This window comes from Neophocaena asiaeorientalis, unplaced genomic scaffold, assembly GCF_003031525.2.
Source record: "Neophocaena asiaeorientalis asiaeorientalis breed wild unplaced genomic scaffold, Neophocaena_asiaeorientalis_V1.1 scaffold540, whole genome shotgun sequence".
Classification (NCBI taxonomy): Eukaryota; Metazoa; Chordata; class Mammalia; order Artiodactyla; family Phocoenidae; genus Neophocaena; species Neophocaena asiaeorientalis.
In genome coordinates this window covers 6,133,842-6,155,133 of record NW_020172141.1, presented here as the reverse complement: position 1 = coordinate 6,155,133, position 21,292 = coordinate 6,133,842, and the positions used below count along the sequence as shown (strand labels likewise).

The window sequence follows — 21,292 nt, the reverse complement described above, 5'->3', positions numbered from 1 at the left end:
CCCAGAGGGAGAGGAAGGGGCTCTGCGGTCACCAGGTCGCCAGCCCTCCATCGTGACCAGCTCGGCTCCCACAGCAGCTCCGTGAGACACCAGGTATTGGGGACCAGAGGCTGGGGGCAGGGGGAGGTCACAAGGCTGCAGGAAGGCGAGGGGACCAGGACCCACACCCAGTTCCTGCCCCTCCACATCTGCATCCCGTGGCAGAGACTTCACAGGGCAATACCCGGGGACACCCCCAGCACCCACCCTGCAGCAGCCTGGGGTCTAGAAGTAAAACCCAAGTTACCGTCTACCCTGAACCAGAATGAAACGGCGGGGCAGGGACAGGACAGACCCAGTAAAGGCCCCACCGGGAGGAGGGAGGGCAGGAGCCGGCAGCCGGGGCAGGAGTCATGGGTGCTGAGTGACCCCTGCCCACCCAGCCCTCCTCGTCCTGCTTCCCAGTGGCCACCTCTCACGAGGAGTCTGCACACTTTCTGCAGCTCTTTCCTGACCACGTGGGTGTGACTAGGCTGTCCTTTGAGCAGCAACTCAGAGGCCCATGTCCCCTCCAGCCTGCAGAGTCCCCATCCCCAAAGCCGACCACATCCAGCTGTGGAACGGGCAGGACGGGGCCCAGGGGCCCCTCGTGTTCCCAGCACCGCTGCAGGGCAGGCTAGGGGTGAGTTCCAGCCATACAAACAAGGAGCCTGCGTTCTGAGGCCTGGATGGGGAGAGAGGAAAACGCACCCCCATTGGGATCTGGATTGGGGGAGGGCTCTTTGCTCACAGCATGGGGCAGGGTCCCCTCAAGGCAGCCTGGCTGGCAAGGTGGTCCTGAGAGGTTCAAAGCCTGGAGTTAAACGGCAGGACAGAGCTGCAGGCACAGCGTGCAGCCTTTGGGTAAAAGAAAGCAGGTTTTTTTTTTAAATTGAGGTATAGCTGATGTACAATATTAAATAAGTTTCAGGTGTTCAAGATAGTGACTCAGCCAGCCTGCCCAACACCTCCACAAACAATGGCCTGTATTAAATCCCTTCTGTTTGAAATACCTCGGGTGGATTTCTTTTCCTAATTAGACACTGACTAGTATAGATAAAACTTCCCCCATTTTACAGTTGAGAAAAGTGACATTCAGAGAGAGGAAACAACTAACCAAAAGCAAACCCAGTACCTCTCCTCTGTCCCTCTGGTCCCATTACTGGGTCACAATGCTGTCCCCAGCTCTTCCTTGCACATTCATCCAGGCCCCATGCAGATGCCACCTCTTGAAAAGACCTCTAGCCAGCTGTAATCTCCAAGTCATCCATTACATCATCCTGCTTAGTTTCTCGTTAGTATTTATCATGCACTGAAAACTCTTACTTAGTTGTTTATTCGACTGGACTGGAAACTCCATGAGGCCAGGAAGTGTCTGTCTTACTAAATGCTGTGACTCTGGTGCCTTAGAGTACCTGGTACTGACTGCACACGACAATTATTTGCTATGAGAATGAATGAACAGAGGAGCAAGGGAAGTGCCAGAGATTTCTGAGCACCAGCTAGGACCCACCTTTCCTGCTGGCTGCTTCTCTGCCAGCAATCAGGGCTCTCTGGGGGCCCACAGGAATTTCAACTCCCACCATTCAGGTTGTGCCCTCAGTGGGAGCTCAGTTACTACACGCTGAGGGAATCACCCTGCCCATGAATCTTCCAGGTGTCTGTGCACTAGTAGTGATGAACAGGTGACATTCTGGGCATCTCCACTCAAGTCAGCAGACTGCGGCAGATGGCCTGTTAGAAGTTAAGTGCAAGAGCAGGGAGATGGGGAGATGGTCCCAGGCCCACAGTTGCTTGAGCACTTTCCTCTGTGCACTAGATCCTGGCCTGACTCTTCCTGAGAGACACCATAGCATAGCGAAATCTCGGCAACCAGACAGCTTGGGCTCAAATCCTGGCGCGTGACTTTAGCGAGTCACTCAGGTAGGTCCTCCTCATTTGCAAAATGAGAATGTGGATAAAAACTATCACTTTCACAGGGCTGTTGTGAAGATTTAAGAGTTAATCACTTAAAATAATTAGAACAGGGCTTGGCCTGACTTAAACGTCAGTTGACTGTTACCTTGTGTGGTGTTCTGAGTTCTAAGGTGTCACCTTATGTAATACTCATACTGGTCCTCTGAGGAGAGGTGCTAGTATCACACCCAGGTTACAAACTGGGAGGCTGAGAAAGAGAGGTTATAAAAGCAGCCCCCCCCCCACACACACACACAAAAAGCAGCCCCAGGTTCAAACCCAACTGTTCTAGAATCCCTAGAAACCCTCTGAATCAGCAAACTGGTCCAGAGAAAACAGACTAATCACAAGGCGAGATGGTCATCGTTCGGAGGTCTCTAAGCAGGGCCGCACACTGTTACCTGGAGGCGGGATTGTGACCCAACAGGAAGAGCAGGTACTGCTGAAGGATGGTTGGCAGGGAGAGAAAGGCATTTTAGGCACAGCATGGACCGTCTGGGGACCTCCGAATCTGCTAACCTGGCTCTGGGCAGGGAAGGGAGGCAGTTGAAGCTGGAGAGGGGAGCAACCTCCACATTACGGAGGGGCTTCTGGGTTGCGCTTAGGAGCTTGAGTTGAATCTTGTAGGTACTGAGGGCCCGTGCCAGACTATTAAGACTATTGTAGACTATGAACCGAAAGGAAATCCTGAGGAATCCTCAACGATGGGAGCCGCATCTACACCCGACAGCCCTCGGGCCCTGGTTTGCCCGGTTCGGCCAGACCCGGGGGCTGAGAGCAGGCGCCGTGCTTCTCCCGTCCCTGGACACGACGCTGATTTCAGCATGAGAGTTGCTCAAATGCTTATGGGACCAATTAATATGTCTAGCAACGCTGTCGGTCGGAAGCAGGGGAGGGACTACAACTTCAGAGCTGCGAGGGGTCCCCCGGATCAGCCCCTGCTCGGAGGGGACAGCGGGCAGGAGTCACTGGGCTCCGTCCGCCCTCCCGACTCGGCAGGGTCCAGGCAGGGATCCCCGCCGGCGGGGTGAGGGGCCAGCACCCGCCTTCGAAGACGCCCGAGTGCGGGGCTGTGTCCTCGCCACCACGGCCGGACGAGGGTGCGACGTGCGCGGCGCCCCGTCTCTCCCAGCAGTCATCACACGTTAAACTCTCCCCTTTCTCCGCTTCCAGACACTCTCTGCCAACAGCCTGCCAGCAGGGACCCCCTGGCGGCGCGGGGACCGCGTCTGTCTCGCCTCCCGAGAATTTGGGGGATGAGCGAGAGTGGCCCCTCGGTGACCTCGGCGGTCGAAGCTCTCGAAGCGCAGGAGGCCTAGCGGCGGCTAGTCCGGAAGTGGGCCCTCAGCTCCTCCTGTCTGGGCCCGCGTTTCCCAGGCGGCCTCGGGGTGGGCTTCCGGCGCGCAGTGTATTGTGGACCTTATAGTCCCGCGGGGCCCGATCCCCAGCCGGCGCGCCGTCCGGGGCGGCGGCCGGACTACAACTCCCTCCCGCCCGCGCGGTGTCGCGAGGCCGCCCGGCGTGAGGCGTTCGCGAGCGGGGATGAAGGGGAAGCCTTCCCATCGCGGGGCGGGCGGGGTGGTTCGCACGGTCACCGAGGGGCCTCAGCCTTCTGCGCTGTGACTCCGGGCGGGGAGCCGCCCGCTTCCCCCGGGGGTGATCCTTGGGACTTTGGAGGCGTCTCCGCCAGCGCCCCTGCCGTGGAAATCCTTTGCAGCGACCTTTCCTAACGAACGGTGCGTGAGTAGGGCAGGGAGCCGGGAGCTTGTTTCTAACAAGGTAGATCTCGATTTGAAAGACTCATTTCTAGAAGATAAGATTGGAGTCCTTTTCGTGTTCCGTGTTGAATTCACAGTTTTTGCTTTTGGAAAACAGTTTCAGCTAGTAGAAGCCACTAGAACCAGTTCAGGCCCCAGAAGTTTGGGAAAGGATGTGTATTCGTGGAGTCATCCGGTTTGCACTGTCCTGACCATTCTGTTACGAGTGGGCTGGTGCGGTAGATATAGGTCAGCAGGATCTCCGGGTTTGTTTTGGGGTTGTTTTGGTGAGGATTGTTGAACAGAAAAGTTCTCTTTCTTTTCTCTTCCCCCTTCCTCCCCTCCCGCCCCGCTCTCTTTTTCTCTCGACTGTTCTGCGTTATTCTCTCTCTTTGATTGCATCACATACTCATTGTGGTCGCCTTCCTGTTTGGTTAGCTGTGCTGATAGACCCCTCCAGCTTGCATTTTATTCTCGAGCTCGGAGTTACCCAGCCTTGTCCCTGCCGCACTTCCTCTTGTTGGAGAAGCAGCAGTGAATGGCCAGCAAGTATTTTTGTTTTTCCACCTCCCACCTGGTTATTTCTTAGATCAGACCATAAAAAGTTAAAGAAGAGATCTCGATGGTTTCCAGATGGCCTTAAAAACTAGCAAACATTTTCAAGATCTTTAATGCAAACATTAATCCTTTAGTAATAGGAAATAACTGGTTTAGAAGACTCAGTTGCAGAGAGAGAAGCATTCCTCCTTACTGGATAAAAACAGCAGAAAGGGCCAAATGAGGACGCCCCAGACACCATACAGGGGCCGTGCCAGCAAAAGTTACAATTTTACTGATCTAAGAAATTGGATATTGGGTTTTTTTCTCTTTGGTTTAAGGCAAGTGTTAATTCGAAACTGAGTTTGCAAACCAGGATCCCAAAGGCTGAAACTAGTCCTTGACTGTGATCCTCAGTTTTTAAGAGAATTTAAGTTAGTTGCCAGTGGTTATAAATGGAAATAGTTCACATAAAACTCCTCTGGAAAAGCTGCGTGGTGGCTCTTTTTGGTCAGGGCAGGTGCTCATCATTCCTCATCTGCCAGCTTGACTCATTGCAGTTACCTGCCTGGTCTCCTTAGGTGTTCAGGTTGCACCCTTTGGCCTGAACGGCAGGCTCTGCTTGCACATGCATATGTCGTGTGTCAGCCAGGAATGGGGCGTCTGGTTTTGTGGTTTGGGGGGCACCACCTGTCATCCTTCCAGATAACCGGGAGTGGCTGGGGGTACCCCTTTGTTTGCCTCTGCCATGAGGCCCTAGCTGGGCTCTTTTGGAGGAGTGTTTGCCTGGGCTGTTTCCCTGAGATCCTCCACGCTGAGTAGGGGATGGAAACCTGGCCTGGGCACACCTCCGTTCCTGCTCAGTGGGTGGGAAGACTTCCGGGTGGGGCAGGCTGGATTAATTGATTGCCCACACCATAGATTGAGGCCCAAGCATACCTAGTGGCTCCTGTGACCGAAGTAGGCTGATTATGGTGTTCTTAGATGACTTTGTTCCATGGCATGTTTGTGCTGACTCAGATTTCAGCTCCACACTGTAAGACCACTTTCCCGAGTTGCTGCACACACTTGGTTGGAATCTGCTTTATGCTGACACCCAAGGAAACGTCGTCTAATTTGGGGCATTGGCTGGAGCAGAGCAACGCTTTGGGCAGACTTTCCAGATTTCCCTGTGGCTGCAAACTCTGAAGCCTGCATTGTATTTGAAGGCCCTGCTTGGTGCCAGACCTTCCGCAGGAGGTACTGTTGTCAGCTGTGTGTTAATGATGGTCCAGTTTAGAATACATAGTGTGTGAATTCTTGCTTTACCTGGTTCTTGAGTCTAGAGCTGTGTTAATTCAGTGCCCACTAGTCACTTGCAGCAATTAAATTTAAATTAATTAAAATTAAATAAAGGGAAAAATTCAGCTCCTCAGTCACACTATTTGCATTTCAAGTGCTTGGTAGCAACACATGGCTCGTGGCTAATATACTGCACGGCGCAGATAGAGAACAGAAAGGTCAGCGCTGGTCTAGACCAAAATAGGAGAGGGGTGGAAATAGCAAAATGAGAGCTGCTTGCACGTTGAGTTTTCTCTTCAGTCCATTAGATCTAGGGAACCCACAGTGTTTGTAATGAAGAACATCAGACCCTGAGCTGTAACCTGAATTCTTGTCCACAACTCCGCACACTGGCAGCAAGCACAGCAAACAGATCGCCACTTGTCCTGTCGGCCTCTTTGAGACAAACTTGCCCGTCTGGGAAGGGGCGGTGCAGGTATCTGTGTGTTCTGCCGCTTGGTGCCAACCTGGGCCAGCTCACAGAGTCGCCCCTCTGTCCCATGTGGGCTGCCTGTCCTCCTCTTGAAGGGCCCCCGAGTGTCCCTAGTGCTCTGTGACTGTTGAATGCGAGGGTGCGTGGGGTCTGATTCTGATCACGATGTGAGGCCGCAGCACAGTGTAAAGGCCTGGCGTGTTCAGAGGGCCGGGCGTGCTGCACTGAGTGCTCAGGCTTTAGGCTTTAGGGTGGAACCACTTTTTGTGGCCTTTCCCCTCCCGGGCTTATGCGGGTGTCTGCTCCAGCATCTCTAGGCAGCCAGTTCTGTGGGGTTACTTCCACATCTTCTGTGCTACGCTTTATTCCCGGGGACTGGGCCGTCCTCTTTGACAGCTTTGCTGTAAGCTTTGAACTGCATGGATGTGGTTCTGGCTGGCTGGTGGAGGGGTTAGTTCCCAGAACAGGTGGACCACAAGCCACGTGGGCAGGTGGCTAACATTCCCGGGGCAGTGTTCCCCTCATTCTGACCTGGTCGTTTCCTTTAGAGCCGAGGGCCTCCAGGGGGTTTGGATGTTCTCTTTCTCGAGTTTCTTTCCTCCTGGTCTGTATGAGTCGTGCCAGTGCAGCATCTGCACCCAGGCACGCGGGTCCCGCTCAGCTGGCTGCCAGAAGGCTCTGATCCTGGAAGTTGGATGTTGTGGGTTAGGGTCTGCTGGGGTTCGTCCTCTGGGGTGAATTTCCATTTTCCTTGATTCGTTCAAGCCGTCGGGGTTCCAATGGCAGTAACTCGTGCCTCTGTAGTTCAGTCCTTCAGGCCTGACTTTCTGAAGGAGGGAGGGTGGTCTTGTGTCCTGAACCGGGCCTCTCTGCACTGCCTCCTGGGCAGTCTCGGCCATTCTGCTCAGGGCTGTCCACTAGGGCAGCCATTGGTCACTTGCGGCTGTCAAGCATTGGAAATGTGGCTGGTGTGTCTGAGGAACTGATTTTTTTTTTTTTTTGGCTGTGTTGAGTCCTTTCTGTGCGAGGACTTTCTCTAGTTGTGGCAAGCGAGGGCTACTCTTCTTCACGGTGCGGTGCGCGGGCCTCACTGTCGCGGCCTCTCTCGTTGCGGAGCACAAGCCCCAGACGCGCAGGCTCAGTAGTTGTGGCTCACCAGTCTAGTTGCTCCGCGGCATGTGGGATCTTCCCAGACCAGGGCTTGAACCCGCGTCCCCTGCATTGGCAGGCAGTCTCTCAACCACTGCGCCCCCAGGGAAGCCCAGGAACTGGATTTTCAATTCCACTCCATTTTACTTAAGTTTAAACAGTGCTCGGGCCTTGCGCTGGGTGGCGCCTTGCAGCTGTCACCTTGTGTGCGTGCCCGGCCCAGCCCATCTCACCCCATCTGCACTCTGCGGGCTGGGGCCTTTGCACCGTTTGACGCGACGGAAGCTGGCTCAGAGCAGCAAGGGGGTTTGTCCTTGGACACAAAGCCAGTGAGTGACTGAGAGGAACTCTTGGTGCGCCGTGGTCTTGTCCCCAAAGCAGAGCTGCCCGGTCCCTGGAGCACCACGGGGAGCCTGTTCCCTGGCACGTGGCTTCCTCTGAAACAATGAGAACGTCAGGTGCCAGTTTGGAAACATCCTCAGTATTTGGAGCTACAAGGCTGTGCCTTTCAGTCCTAACTGGCCTTTGAAGCCACAGCATAGGAGTTTACTGCTTTCCTTGGCTCCCAAGGAAGTGATTTGGGGTTTGCCAAAAGTGGGTTTCCCTAGACCAGGGATGCAGGGGTGGCACCACGCGGCATGTCACAGCTGGTCACGTGACCCTGTGCTTATTGGGTGGAAAGCAACCTGATGCATGGACCTAGTTTAATTTTCAGCCACAGGTGCTCTTAATTACTGTTGTTTTTCGTCTCCTGTCAGTCCTTTCAAACGTACTTCCTCTAAGTCTGTTGGGAACCTGTCACATTCAGGCCCAGGGTGGGGTGGGGCGGAGCAGACTGCGATGAAAACAGTCACTGCCCTCAAGGAGCTTGGCATCACCTCCTCCTCTGTTTGAGCTGAGACTGTGAGCCCAGGGCCGCTCCAGGAAGGGGCCTTAAGGCAGGTGTTTGGGTCGGTTCTTCTGGTTCCAGCAAGACCAGAAAAGGTGGTGGGTTGCAGGGCCAGTGCCCACTGGAGCAGGAGGGGGGCCCCCTCTCCTCGGCTGGGAGGGCCTGCCCTGTCTGGTCTCTTCCACCCCAAGGGATACAGAGCTATTGGACAGGATTTTTCTTTTTATGAAAAAATTTATAATTAATTTTCCCATTATAAAAGAAACACGTTTATTTTTTCTTTTTGAAAAATACAGAAAACTAAAATTTAAAAGTTACCTGTTGGGCCACCATCCAGAGAAAACCATTATTGGCCTTTTTTTATGCAGAGCATCTTTGATGCTTCCCACCAGATATTTTGTCTTGGAATTTTAAAAATTATATGTTAAATCCATCAAAAGTATGTCTTTACCATATGAAAAGTTACAAACTTGCTACCATATGTACGACCTTGGGAACACGAGGCTAAATGAAGGAATCAGCTCCAAAGCCCACGTGCCTGCCACGTGATGCGTTCCCGCAGAACGCCCAGAAGAGGCAGATCCACAGTCAGAAAGTAGGTTGGTGATCGCCATGGACGGAGATCAGGGGAGAATGGGGAGTGACGGGGTTACCTTTGAGGTGAGGCAGATGTTCTAAAATGCATCGTGGTGTTGGTTGCACAGCTCAGTGAAAAGTGTCGAGCCACTGACTTGTGCGGTTTAAATGGGTGAATCTGTCACAGTAAAGCTGCCATTTAGGACGCACAAGTCAAAACCACCATGAGATGCCACCTCGTGCCACTGGGATAGCTGCTGTGGAAAAAAACAAAAGTGTTGGCCAGGACATGGAGAAAAGGGAACCCTTGTGCAGTGTCGGTGGGAATGTACATTAGTACAGCCACTGTGGGAAAGTGTGGAGGTTCCTCAAAAAATTAAAAATAGAACTACCACATGATCCAGCAATCCCACTTCTAGGTATATATCCAGAATAATTAAAAGCAGGGACTAAAACAGATATTTTTACACCCGTGTTCACAGCAGCATCGTTCACAGTAGCTAGAAGGTGGAAGCAGCCTATCGACGGATGGATGGATAACGAAACGTGGTCTATACACACAGGGAATATTACTCAGCGTTAAAAAGGAAGGAAATTGACACTTGCTACAACGTGGATGAACCCTGAGGACGTTATGCTAAGTGAAAGAAGCCAGCCACAAAAAAAGATACTGTGTGACTCCACTTACATGAGGTCCCTCCCTGAGCAGCCAAATTCATAGAGACAGAATGTAGAAGGGTGGGGTGGGGTGGGAGTTGTGGTTTAATGGGGACAGAGTTTTAGTTTTGTAAGACAAAAAGAGATTGGCTGCCCAACAGTGTCTAAGTGTACTTAACCTTACTGAACTGGACACGTAACACAAAATTTACAGATAGTAAATTTTGTGTTATGTGTATTTTACCATAATTTAGAAAAAAAATTAATAAACCAAGTGCTAGCATCTCCCTGGCCCACACTTCCCTCCCGAGCGCAGGCAGCAGCCACCTTACTCCTGAATCCTCCATCGTCTCCGTGACAGCACGTGCTTGGTTCTGCAGTGTGTGTGTGTGTGTGTGTGTGTGTGTGTGTGTGTGTGAGAGAGAGAGAGAGAGAGAGAGGGAGAGAGAGAGAGAGGCGTTCACGGGTGTGGTGCACCCACTCCCCTGCAGGGTCGGGAGGGACCGGGAGGCTGCCTCCACGGCTTTCCCCCCCTTGGCTGAGTCACGGTCTCTTTCTCTCTGCTCTCGAGTCTTCTGCTCTCACCTGGAGTGCTGCTTTGAACATTCTTGTGCACCCCTGACTTTTGGAGCTGTCTCCCGACTTTGTGGGTCCCATGTCTGAGGCTCCTGTAATCCCAGGTTCCTTCGAGACTGGCTTCGAGATGGCGTGGGATCCCCTGGGCCGGATTCTGTGCTGGCAAAATGAGGTTTGTTCTGTGGGCTCTTCGTGGTGGCTGCCAGGTTCCCCAGGATTCCTTTGAGGACTATCTCCTGGGTGCTGCTGGAACCAATTCTGACGAGGAGAGGAGGAGACTGACCCCAGCTGGAGGCAGGTTCACAAGCCCCGAGGGGGAGCCCGTGACCCTGACCCGAGGCAGCGCCTGCAGCAGCCCCTGTGGCCCGGCAGGCTGTGCTCTTCTGTGCAGGCCAGTTCCGTACTGTAAGCTCCATGGAACCTGCCAAATTCAAAGAGTTCTAAAGTCATTTGGTAAGAAGGGGCCCCTTTTCTTTCTGGAGCCCCTCCATTCCCCTCCTCAGAGACAGTCGTAACTCTTGGGTCTTTGTATATCAGCCCAGAAACATCTGTGCATCTAAAAGCAAACATACACTTTCTCAGAAAGGCACTGAAGATCACAGGCTACAAACACTGGTCTGTACCTGACTTTTTCACTTTAAAGAGCTCTTTCCATTATCGATGCGCTCTCAGTTTTTTCAACGTGAACCCTTTTTACTATGCTCTCTTGCTGGTCACTTCACACCTGCAACAAAATGCAAAAATATAGTCGCTTAGGAAGCCCAGGACTCAAAGGATCCCAATTAGCCATTAGTTGTTGGGTTTTTTCATCTGCTTTTGTGTACAGGGTTCAAGTTGGGGGTTGGCTGGTGGTGCTCTGAGATGGTTCATGGCAAACTTCTGGCTGGGTTCTTTCCTTAAATGGGTTACTTTTGACCCAGAAACAAAGCAGGCCGCATGCAGTGGGCGCTGGGGTAGCTGGGCAGAGGCGGCCATGGCTCACTCTCGAGTCCTCGGCCACCTGGCTTGAGAAGCAACAGTCCCTGTCAACTGCAGGACTGAATCTGGTGGTCCAGGCAGCCTTTGAAACTACATTGCAGGGCAGAGGGTTCCCCGGCCCCCCCCCGCCCCGAGCAGGTGGGGCTGTGGGTGCCGACCGCAGGGTGGGTCCTCTGACAAAGGGGGCGCCTGCTGGTGGGTCTGGCTCTGCTTTGGACCTCGTGCTGCCTCCCTCCCCTGCACAGTGTGTGGAGTCCTGGAAATCTGCTGCTTTATGCGTCACGGTCCATCCTTTCCTGAGCAGGTAAAGCAGGTTTGGCCTCTAAAGCAGAACTGGTGGTGAGCCCAGGGCGGTGTGCCCGCTGGGCTCGCTGGCTCCTGAGCCTGCTGTGTTGGAAGGCGCCGGGGAGGGTTCTCCGCGCTGTGGAAGGCCGGTCATTGGTTGGCGGTGATGGACAGGAGTGGGGTGACCGGCCCACCGTAAGACTTGGGGCTCCAGGCGGCTTTGGTGGGCGAGCACGCCATCCACACACCCTCAGCTGTGCAGTCCCGACTGCCCGTGTCCACTGGTAGTTGCTCCCGTGCCATCAGGGCTGAGCCAGCAGCCTGGAGGGACTTGGGGGCACAGCCACCAACCTGTGGAGATGGGCTCGCCTAGCACGCTGTGGGAGGAACCAGGAGCCCGCCCCTGGGGTGGGCGCCAGCGGTGAGGGTGGGGCAGACGGGAAAGGAAGGCCTGGGTGAGCACCAGGTGAGGGTGGGGTCTGCCCACTGACGTGTCCCCGAGATGCTGGGGCCTCAACTGGTGCTTCCTTGTTGGGCCTGTTTTGTCACTGCACTCAGGTAGGTTAGGGTTTGGGCAAGAATGTTCTCTAATCCCGGCCTTGACACCCGCGCCTCGCTCTGAGCGTTCCAGAGGGACTCTGTGGCCGGAAAGCTCACCTCGGACGCCGACAGGGAGGCATCGTCCCCTGGCCTCACTCTGGCGGTCAGCGGGGCGGCACAGACCCTCCATTTTCCCGTGCTTCTCTCCCTGTGCCTGTCTTGGCTGATGGACTTGAGAACACAAAGGAAATCTCTGCGCCAGAGCTGCTCCTGCCGGGAGTGAGGCCCTGCCTCTTAGGTTTGCTTGTCTGCTAAGGTGCCTTGTAAGGTGCTGGATCCCACATGGGAGCCTGTCTCCATTCTGAGTTAAAACCAAATGGGGAGGGGGACTTCCTTGGCGGTGCAGTGGCTAAGACTCCATACTTCTGATGCAGGGGGCGCGGGTTCAATCCCTGGTTGGGGAGCTAAGATCCCACATGCCATGCAGCACGGCTCCCCAAAACGTCCCCCTGGGAGCACAAAAGGGCGGGCACCAGTGGCCGGCTCTCCCTCGCCTGTCTTTCCTCCCAGGAGTTTACCCAGCAGTCCGGTCTCCGCTGCCTTGAACGCGTAACAGCTTTCCTCTTTGAAGGAAATGCTGACCCTGGAGGTTCTGGGGTGACCTCGCTTGACAAGCTTTCCCTGGTACCTACGCGCGCGGCCCCTCGTGCAGCCGCTGACCAGGCAGCTCCGAGCCCCGCTCCCAGCGGCCGCCCGGTGTGCTCAGGGCAGGCGCCTCTCCTCTGGGGACGGCATCTCTGCAGAGCAGCAGCCTCTAACCAGCTCTTCTTCTTCCCCACCCCTTCCTCCTAAGGGTGAGCCTGTCGGCCACAGACTGTTACATTGTGCATGAGATCTACAACGGGGAGAACGCCCAAGACCAGTTTGAGTACGAGCTGGAGCAGGCCCTGGAAGCCCAGTACAAGTACATCGTGATCGAGCCCACACGCATCGGTGACGAGACAGCCCGCTGGATCACCGTGGGCAACTGCCTACACAAGACCACCGTGCTGGCGGGCACCGCCTGCCTCTTCACCCCGCTGGCGCTGCCCCTGGAGTACTCCCACTACATCTCCCTGCCTGCGGGCGTGCTGAGCCTGGCCTGCTGCACCCTCTACGGCATCTCCTGGCAGTTCGACCCCTGCTGCAAGTACCAGGTGGAGTACGACGCCTACAAACTGTCCCGACTGCCCCTGCACACACTCACCTCCTCCACCCCGGTGGTGCTGGTCCGGAAGGACGACTTGCACAGAAAGAGACTGCACAACACGATAGCACTGGCGGCGCTGGTGTACTGTGTACGGAAGATTTACGAGCTCTGCGCCGTATGATCGGGGCAGCGTAGGGGGAGCAGGCAGCCCGGCCCGCGAGGTGGCAGAATGGAGCCCGGGAAGGCGTCTGGCTGCACGTTGGTTATTTTAAAGAAATAACAGATCACAAGTGTACCAGGGGTTTTTTCAGCTCATCACACTAAGATGTGGATTCCCGTAACCCGCGGGGGCCTGAGGTTGTGGAAGGCCGACCAGGCAGTAGGATGTGATGGAAGCAACGCTACTGAGGGGATGTGAACGCGCTTGGGGGGTCGTTAAGTATGTTGTTTAACTGTACCATCCAGAGCCAACCAGAAGCTATTGACCATTAAAATTATCAGAATTTCACCTCCAGGTGTCTGCTCTCTCCGTGACGGTCCTGGTGGGAGCATGCAGGTGGCAGGAGGGGCACCACCTGTAGCGCGAACAGGCCTCTCGCCAGGCAGGCCCAGTCCCTCCCAGAGCAGCCTCATGCCTTGGTCCGAGGCGGCGCAGCTCAGTGCCGCTCAGGGATGTGGCAGGACAGGTAGGTGGCGAGGCCTGGCACCTCTTGTCCAGATTCTGATTTAGGAGAACACAAACTAACATCTGTATTTTTTTTAAAGCACTGAAGCTGTCCTGGTGTGTCCTGAGTTCAACCTGCTGCCCCCCTCGTGTTCCACAGAAAAGGGGGCCATGCCGGCCCGAGACTCTCTGCTCGGTCATCCCTAAAGGGCACTTTTCTAAGCGGCAACCAGACTGATGTTCACGTGGTTTTAAAGGATCCCTCAGGAAGATCAGACACCAGAGAGTAACAAGGGGTGCTGGGAAGGTGTCAAAAGGGTGTATGGGGGTGATGGGGCCATCTGTTCACAGGAGGAGAGCCAGAGATTTCAGAAGAGTGAGAAACTTTGACTTAATTCCAAGGGGCCTGGAAATGCCGGTCCCTCGGTTGGGTGCTGGGTGGCAAACGGTCTGGAACAAGGGTAAACTGGCAGTGATCCTAAACAGACCTACCTTGACCGTGCAGTGCCCACCACCCTCCTGAGCCTGCTGGGTGGGACTGGGGAGGTGTTTCTGTAATAGGTCAGATTTGGAAAGGGAGCCTGTGATCTGCCTGCAGATCAGATTCATGGGTAAGGCAGCTGGACACGGACCAGCTGTGGCCACCTTGGGGCAGCTGAGCAGAAGCTGTCACCAGATACAAGCCAGGTGCGGACAGGCGGCTCCAGCACACGGAACGATGGGACACGTCGAGAAGCCAGCCACACGCTGACTCTTGGCCGCGCTGAACAAAATGCTGGGGGACCCCGTGAACGGCGTGAAGGCGGCAGCAGCCTTCTCCCCAAGCCCCCAGCGCTAGGTGAGTCAATACGAGAACTGGGTCAGATGACAGGAAGTCTTCTGATCTCAAGACCCAAATTCAAAGGAGGCGTGGTTCTGCCTGCCCTCAGGGGTCACAGCTCCACAGCTCAACCCTTTACTTCACATCCTAGAGTTTAGATGCAGCTGCATTTTACCCCTCCCCCCGGAGGAAGCCTGTCCTCCTCCAGCAGGACAGGCTGGGGGTCTGCGAGAGAGGCATGACTCCCTCCCCCGCCTCCCCATGAGGCAAGAATCCAGTACAGTCCACGCAAACACACCTGTCCCTGTGGAGCAGCGGTGCTACCGCGCCACCTGCCCGGACAGGCACTAGCAATGCTTGGGTTTCTGCTCCTTCCTGGCCCGGGAGGCCATGAGGCTGAAGAAGAGCCTGGGAGCCAGCGTGCGCAGGTAAACAGCCAGGGAAGGCGCCACATCGGCCAGGACCACGTCCTTCTTTTTCTTCCCCACGGCAGCCAGCACGTCTCGGGCCACCTGCGAGGGGCTTCGGCCCTGGGCCGTGGTCTTGTCCATCACTGAAATGAAACGAGAGACTCACTGAGCTCGGGTTCATGCCGAGCGAGGTCAGTCTTCAGTATATACGACCAACACCCACACGTCAAGTGGTTTAGTTTTAAACTTATTTTCTGAAAGAAAATGAAAACGACCACAAAATCATCAGGTAGCTTTGCATAGAAGAAAAGCGACACCAGGGCCTAACCTCCGTACTTGGACCCGTCGGCCCTGACGGCGTTGAGGGAGAGGTTGGTGTGGATGTATCCGGGGCTGACGACGGTCACCTCGATGTCATGCTGCTCCACCTCGGCCCGCAGACAGTCGAAGAAGGCCTGGGTCGCGTGTTTGGAGGCCGCGTCTGCAAAGGTCGGTGGCCAGAGAGGCAGGTGAGTGAGGGGCGGGGACGCATTCGTTCCCAGAGTCAGAGGCGCCCAGCCTGGGCCCTGGACAGGCGCAGGGGTGTCAGGTCTCCTGCTCTAGTGTGGTTCAGGGAAAACACTGTACACGATACACTGACCTACAGGTACGTTCACACACAACATGACACGGCGCGCATGGTCAAACGCGAACCACTGGGGATGTGTAGGAAGGGTGCATGGGTGTTCTTTGTACTGTTCCTGCAAGGTTTAAGTGTGAAATTAATCTAAATTAAAAGTTAAAAAAAAAAAAACACTTAATGCCTACTGGGTAAAATATTCAAACAGTTCAGGAGGAAATAAAGTAACCAAGTGAAAGTCCTCCTCGTGCCTTCCAGTACGGTTCCCCAGAGGGAGCCAGGCTGCCGGCTTCTCAGCATTCATTTCTCACATCAACCAGGTACCTACACGGGGTGCGACACAGAAGTCATATTTGCGCGGACATGGCCTCACGCTGTGCCTGTTTCCGTGTCATTCCTGCACGTAGCTCTCTCCAGCGGGGGACAGACGGGGCAGCTGCCATGCCCCTCATGGTCACAGGCCACACTGCCACAGTGCGTCCAGGGAGGCTCCCTGCACGTGCAGGAGCGTGTGTACAAACCCACATCTGGCCTTCTCACGTCTTTTGCCTGACAGCTTCCACAGGATGGCCTTTCATCTGGAAGAGCTGTCCAGGCCCCCTCCGCTCCCCAGCAACAGCCTCTCTGCACAGCGTCAGGTGCTCTGAGGGGACAGAGGAACCCTACGACGGCACTCCTGGGAAACAGCATCTCCACTGACGGTTTCCAGATTTGGAGTCCACACGTTCGAGCCTGAGGAAAAGGGCATCCATCAGCCACGTAACTGTAGGTCCTGTGAGCAGCCCAGCAGCGTCCAGACTCTGCAGAGCCTCTGGAGGAGCGGCCTGGCCGAACGAACGCTCTGCGGGTGGGTGGCTCGAGACACGCTCCTACCAGCCGTGATTCCAGAGGCACGGCCCAGGCTGAGGCCCTGGGGGCCTCCCTGACTCCTGGTCTCCACGGCTCTCGGGCTGTACGTAGGTCCTCGGCCAGGCTGTGCTAACCTAAACGCCGTGACTGTGGTTCCCCAGGGCTCCACGTGCTCTACACACATCCTGGATCCTCCCACTCGGCCTCACAACAGCCCCGAGAGGTACACGAAGCCACCCCCCACTTCACGAGTGGGGAGACTGCTGCCCGTTGGGTTGGCCAACATGCCCAGGAGGCACCGCCTCGTCCGGCCTGGTGGTTATAAAACACCCAGAACAACCAAGTGTGACCTACGCAGTCAGAGCCAAGGGGAGGACAGAACTCAGTGGGACTAAATCCAAGTGAAGTTTGGAAATAATTCAGTACAAGAACACTTTACAAAGAACTCCTTTACCCTGTATACCCTTTTCCCTATTATTGCCTCATCTGCTCTGTCACATGTGATGCCTGCATATCTATTCCTCAGGAGGCTGTCCTGTGCCAACCAAGTGAAACAGAAAACTGGCACAGGGAAATAACCGCCTCAGAAACAAGCACGGATACGGCGTTGTCTTGAGCACGGCCGTGGAGGCTGTCTGATGACATGAGGGGGCAGCGCGGGCTCAGACGAGTCCCACGGCTGACCCAGACACAGCCAGCACCAGGAGGATGGCTGCGCTGCGTTCGGGCTGACGGGTGGTTCCCAGTCGTCCAGCTGGGTGTGCGTGGCCGTCCTTTCACGGTGTGGAGGCAGCTTCACCCGTCCCCTCCCTTCCCGTGGCTACGCTGAGCATCTGGAGAGGGGGAGACTGTTACAGCTGAGAGTTTCCTTGCAGACGGTGGAGCAAAGAGTGCAGTTCCCAGGACAGTTTGTGAAATCACCTTTCAAATCTCTTAACAAAAGCAGAATCTGCTCGCTGGTGCCCGTGATGGCGCAATCTCAACATTCTGGCGCAGCCACGCACGCAGGGAGGTGAGAGTCGGGGCGGAAGTCAAGCTGGCAGCGTTAATTTTTTGGTCCTGTGTCCACTTTTTGGAACTAATCTTACTGAAACCCTCCCATGAGAGCCCAGAGATAAAAATGCTGAAGGATGCTGTACACAGCACATCACTGCTACTGGTCACCGACTGAAGGGATGCAAATCCTCACGTGTCACGAAAGCTACTAAGGAAATGATGCCACATCCATTCGATTAATGACTGTATATCCACTTAAAGGAACTAGGTAAATCCATATGTGCTGATGCAGAAAGACACTGTCAAATGGAATAAGCGAACCACAAAACTACATATAACGTGCCCCAGTTTTGCACATTTGATCCCACGCAGAAGAATTCTGGAGGCACGTGCGGTAAAGTGGCGGTGGGGCGGCACCTGTGGGCCGACGGTGGTGGCACTGAGAGGGGCCGACACCCGGGGGGCACAGCACGGGGGCCGCAGGTGGCACGAGGAGCAGAGCTGGGGCTGAGCCCAGGCCTCTGCTCGGGAGCACACGCTGACGACGTCCCTGCACGTTCCGTGCTGTTTCTCTAACGTCTGAATTCTGGACAGTGAACGTGTTGTTCTTGTAACAGGGAGAAAACAGTAAAGGGAACGTGGGAAGGAGAAGGAAGTACTCACACGCGGATCGGAAGGGAACGCTGATTTTGCCCTGGATACTGCTGATGGCGACAACGTGGCCCTGGCGCCTTCTGATCATAGAGGGCAGGAGCGCTGTGGGGAGAGGGGAGAGGTCACTGCAGCTCATGCTGAGAGCCTGGGGCGGGGGGACTGTTTACTGGAACTCTTAGCCCCCTGCGCCCAGGAGGGGAGGGAAGGCCTCTCCCTGGAGTGAGAACCGTGGCTGGACGTCAGAACGCCCCACTCTGTAGGTGTGCAGACACAGTGGAAAGACGTGGAGCCAACACTGTGCAGATGAGGCTGTTGCTGAGGAGAACATCTCGATGTAAGACCATAAAGCAGTGGAAGAAAATGCAAATAAAAGCCCAGAAAAGCCAACACCCGGGCCGTAAGGACACCACTGACTCCAGGGTCAAAGGGGTGGGACAGGCCAGGTGTAGGAAGAAGGAACCAAGGGAAATACAAAGAATGCTGCCGTACCCGTGCTCGTCTTCCTTTTCACCCAAGACCGTTACCTTTCGTCAGAGCAACTGGACCAAAGTAGTTTGTCTCCATGACTCTCTTGTCCACGTCCAGGCTGGTGTCCACAATGGTGCCGCGGTAGCTGATCCCGGCGTTGTTGATGAGCACATCCACATAGCCAAAGCACTGCAGGATCTCTGCAGCGGCCCCCACTATGGCCCCAGGGTCCGTGAGGTCGAAGGTCACCGTGTAAGGCTTGTGAGTCTGCACCTGGGCAAGAACGACAGAAGCCAAACGTAGCTTCAGAGCGACGGGCGTGGGAGCCACAGGCCCTGCTTCTCAGTGCTGGGAGGGCCTGGCTGTGAAGGGACAGGTCACAACACTTCTCCTCTGAAGGATGTGACCTGGAGGAGCCTGCCAACCCTGCTCATACGTCACTTGGGCAGCCTTTCTCCTTAACTGACTGTAAGTGCCATGGGGCAGGGGTCACATATGATGGAAGCATGGCCCCCCTTGCCGCCCTGTGCCAGCCTGGCACTGCACTGTCCTACGTCACAGAGCTGCTACCCTCCTCAGGCCAAATCAGTTTCATTCTTCAGTCACAAAACATTTTTTGTTTGTTTGTTTGCGGTACGCGGGCCTCTCACTGCTGCGGCCTCTCCCATTGCGGAGCACAGGCTCCGGACACGCAGGCTCAGCGGCCATGGCTCACGGGCCCAGCCGCTCCGTGGCATGTGGGATCTTCCCGGACCGGGGCACGAACCCGTGTCCCCTGCACCGGCAGGCGGACTCTCAACCACTGCGCCGCCAGGGAAGCCCCACAAAACATTTTTATATGCCCCTATATGCTCAACACTGGGGACATGGCAGAAAGCAAGAGAGACGTGCTTCTGTCCTCCTAAAGCACGCAGTCTTGTGGGGGAGACAGACAAATTCTGTAAATGAAGAGAATGACTAGCCAAGCAGTCTAAGTCAGGGGCTGTCGCAGAATCTAAGAAGATGAGGGAGGGGATGGAGTCAGAGGGAGCACGGAGACAGAAGTGCCTGGAGCCCTCCCTCTGCCTGGACAGCTGCACTGGCAGCAACTCTCTAGAGTGAAATGACGTCATGACTCTGAAGTCTGTTTGAACGCTTGAAGCTTCCAGGGGAGTGCTCGGCTGGCAAAGTATAGACAATTTTGGCCAATTTCAACCATTAGCTCCATGGTGGCCCCACCCCTGTGGTGGGCAGCTGTGGGAAAGGCAACCCACATTTCTCTTGCAGCTTGAAGGAGCCAAGGTAGACAATAAGGACCTTGTCTTCCACATATCAGGACTGCATTCTGATGGTGGATGCTGTTCTGATCGCCGAGCTGCAGCATGGAAGCAGCCTGCACTCTTTTAACCACCACCTGCTGAAGTGGCTTCCAGTAGGTTTAATGGAGTTGCACTTGCCTTCTGGTATTCAAAAATGTAGATAAATCCCCAGAAAAACATTCCTCAGGAAGCCCAGACAATGAACTGACTAAAACAACTGTCTTAAAGATGTTCAAAGTGCTAAAGGAAGATGTGGACAAAGGCAGGAAACTCATGTATAACAAAATGAGAATATCAATAGAAACAGAAATTATTAAAAAATTCTGGAGCTCAAAAGTACAATAACTGAAATGAAAAATACACTACAGGGGTCCAAAGGCAGATCTGGGCAAGGAGAAGAGAGAATCCATGAACCTGAAGAGGGGACAACTGAAATTCTCAAATCCGAGAACAAGAAAAATGAAGAAGAAAAAAAAAAAAAAGAAGAAAAGTGAGCAGAGCCTAAGGGATCTGTGGGACACCACCAAGTGGACTAACACACTCCTAGTAGGAATCTGAGAAGGAGGAGAGAGAGAGAAGGGGGCAGAGAAAACACTGGAAGAAATAACTGCTGAAAAAGTCCCAAATTTAATGAAGGACATAAATCTACACATCCAAGAAGTTCAACACCAAGTAGGATAAACTCAGAGACCTGCACTATGACACATCACAATCACAGCCAAGTGACAGAGAATCTGAAAACTGCAAGAGAGAAACTACTCCTCACATAAAAGAAATCCTTACTATCAGCTGATTTCTCATTAGAAACCTTGGAGGCCTGAAGACAGTGGGTCGATATATTCAAAGTGCTGAAAGAAGAAAAATGTCAACAAAGAATTCTATATCTGTGTTCTATAATGTCAAAAATGAGGGAGAAATTAAAGTTCCCATATAAATAAAAGCTGAGGGAGTTTGTTACCACTAGACATGCCCTGCAAGAAGTGCTAAATGAGGTCCTTCAGGTTTGAAACGAAAGGAAGCTATACAGTGTAACTCAAAGCCATTTGAAGAAATAAAGATCTCCAGGAAAATAAATACATGGGGAATTATAAAAGCTAGTAGTATTGTAACTTTGGATTGTAATTCTACTCTTTATTTTCTACATAATTTGACAAATGCATTTTAAAACTATTATTAATCTGTTACTGGGCAAACAATGTATAAAGATGTAACCTATGACGTGAATAGCAGAGATGGGGGAGGACAGAGTGGAGTTTCTGTGTGCTATTGACATTAAGTTGGTATAAATTCTAATTAGATTGTTACAACTTCAGGATGTTCAATGTAATCTCCATGGTAATCACATAGAAAGTAGCTATAGAATATACATGTGAGGAAATGAGAAGGGAATCAAAGCATTTCACTCCAAAAAAGCAACTAAACACAAGAGAGTAATGCAGGAAATGGACAAAAAAGCTACAAGACATATAGAAAAAAAATAGCGAAATGGCAGAAGTCCCTCCTAAATAGTAATTACTTTAAATGTAAATAGTTTAAACCCTTTAATCAAAAGACTGGTTGGCAGAATGGATTTTAAAAAAAAACACCACCTAACTATATGCTGTCTTTTTTTTTTTTTTTTTTTTTTTTCAGTTTGCGGGCCTCTCCCTTTTTG

The 21,292-nt window shown here is 53.8% G+C and overlaps 2 protein-coding genes across 4 annotated transcripts in view; one reads left to right on the top strand and one right to left on the bottom strand.

Moving 5' to 3' along the window:
- Positions 1–9,910: 9,910 nt before the first annotated feature.
- Positions 9,911–13,368, top strand: TMEM11 (transmembrane protein 11). The gene is made up of 2 exons (XM_024752881.1): positions 9,911–10,040; positions 12,525–13,368. Exons 1-2 carry the CDS (start codon positions 10,036–10,038, stop codon positions 13,039–13,041), a joined length of 522 nt encoding a protein of 173 aa, XP_024608649.1. The 5' UTR covers positions 9,911–10,035; the 3' UTR covers positions 13,042–13,368.
- DHRS7B (dehydrogenase/reductase 7B) overlaps positions 10,036–21,292 on the bottom strand; it is a 39,471-nt gene continuing 28,214 nt past the window's right edge. For 2 of the 3 annotated variants that reach the window (XM_024752858.1, XM_024752872.1), the window contains 5 exons: positions 18,397–18,613; positions 17,882–17,974; positions 15,083–15,235; positions 14,643–14,897; positions 10,036–10,592 (listed from right to left, as the gene is read on the bottom strand). In XM_024752858.1, coding sequence (XP_024608626.1) covers positions 14,692–14,897; positions 15,083–15,235; positions 17,882–17,974; positions 18,397–18,613 — 669 coding nt within the window. In that variant the 3' untranslated portion in view covers positions 10,036–10,592; positions 14,643–14,691. Of the gene's footprint in view, positions 10,593–14,555; positions 14,898–15,082; positions 15,236–17,881; positions 17,975–18,396; positions 18,614–21,292 lie in introns of those variants that run through there. The other variant, XM_024752866.1, reaches the window with a different exon arrangement.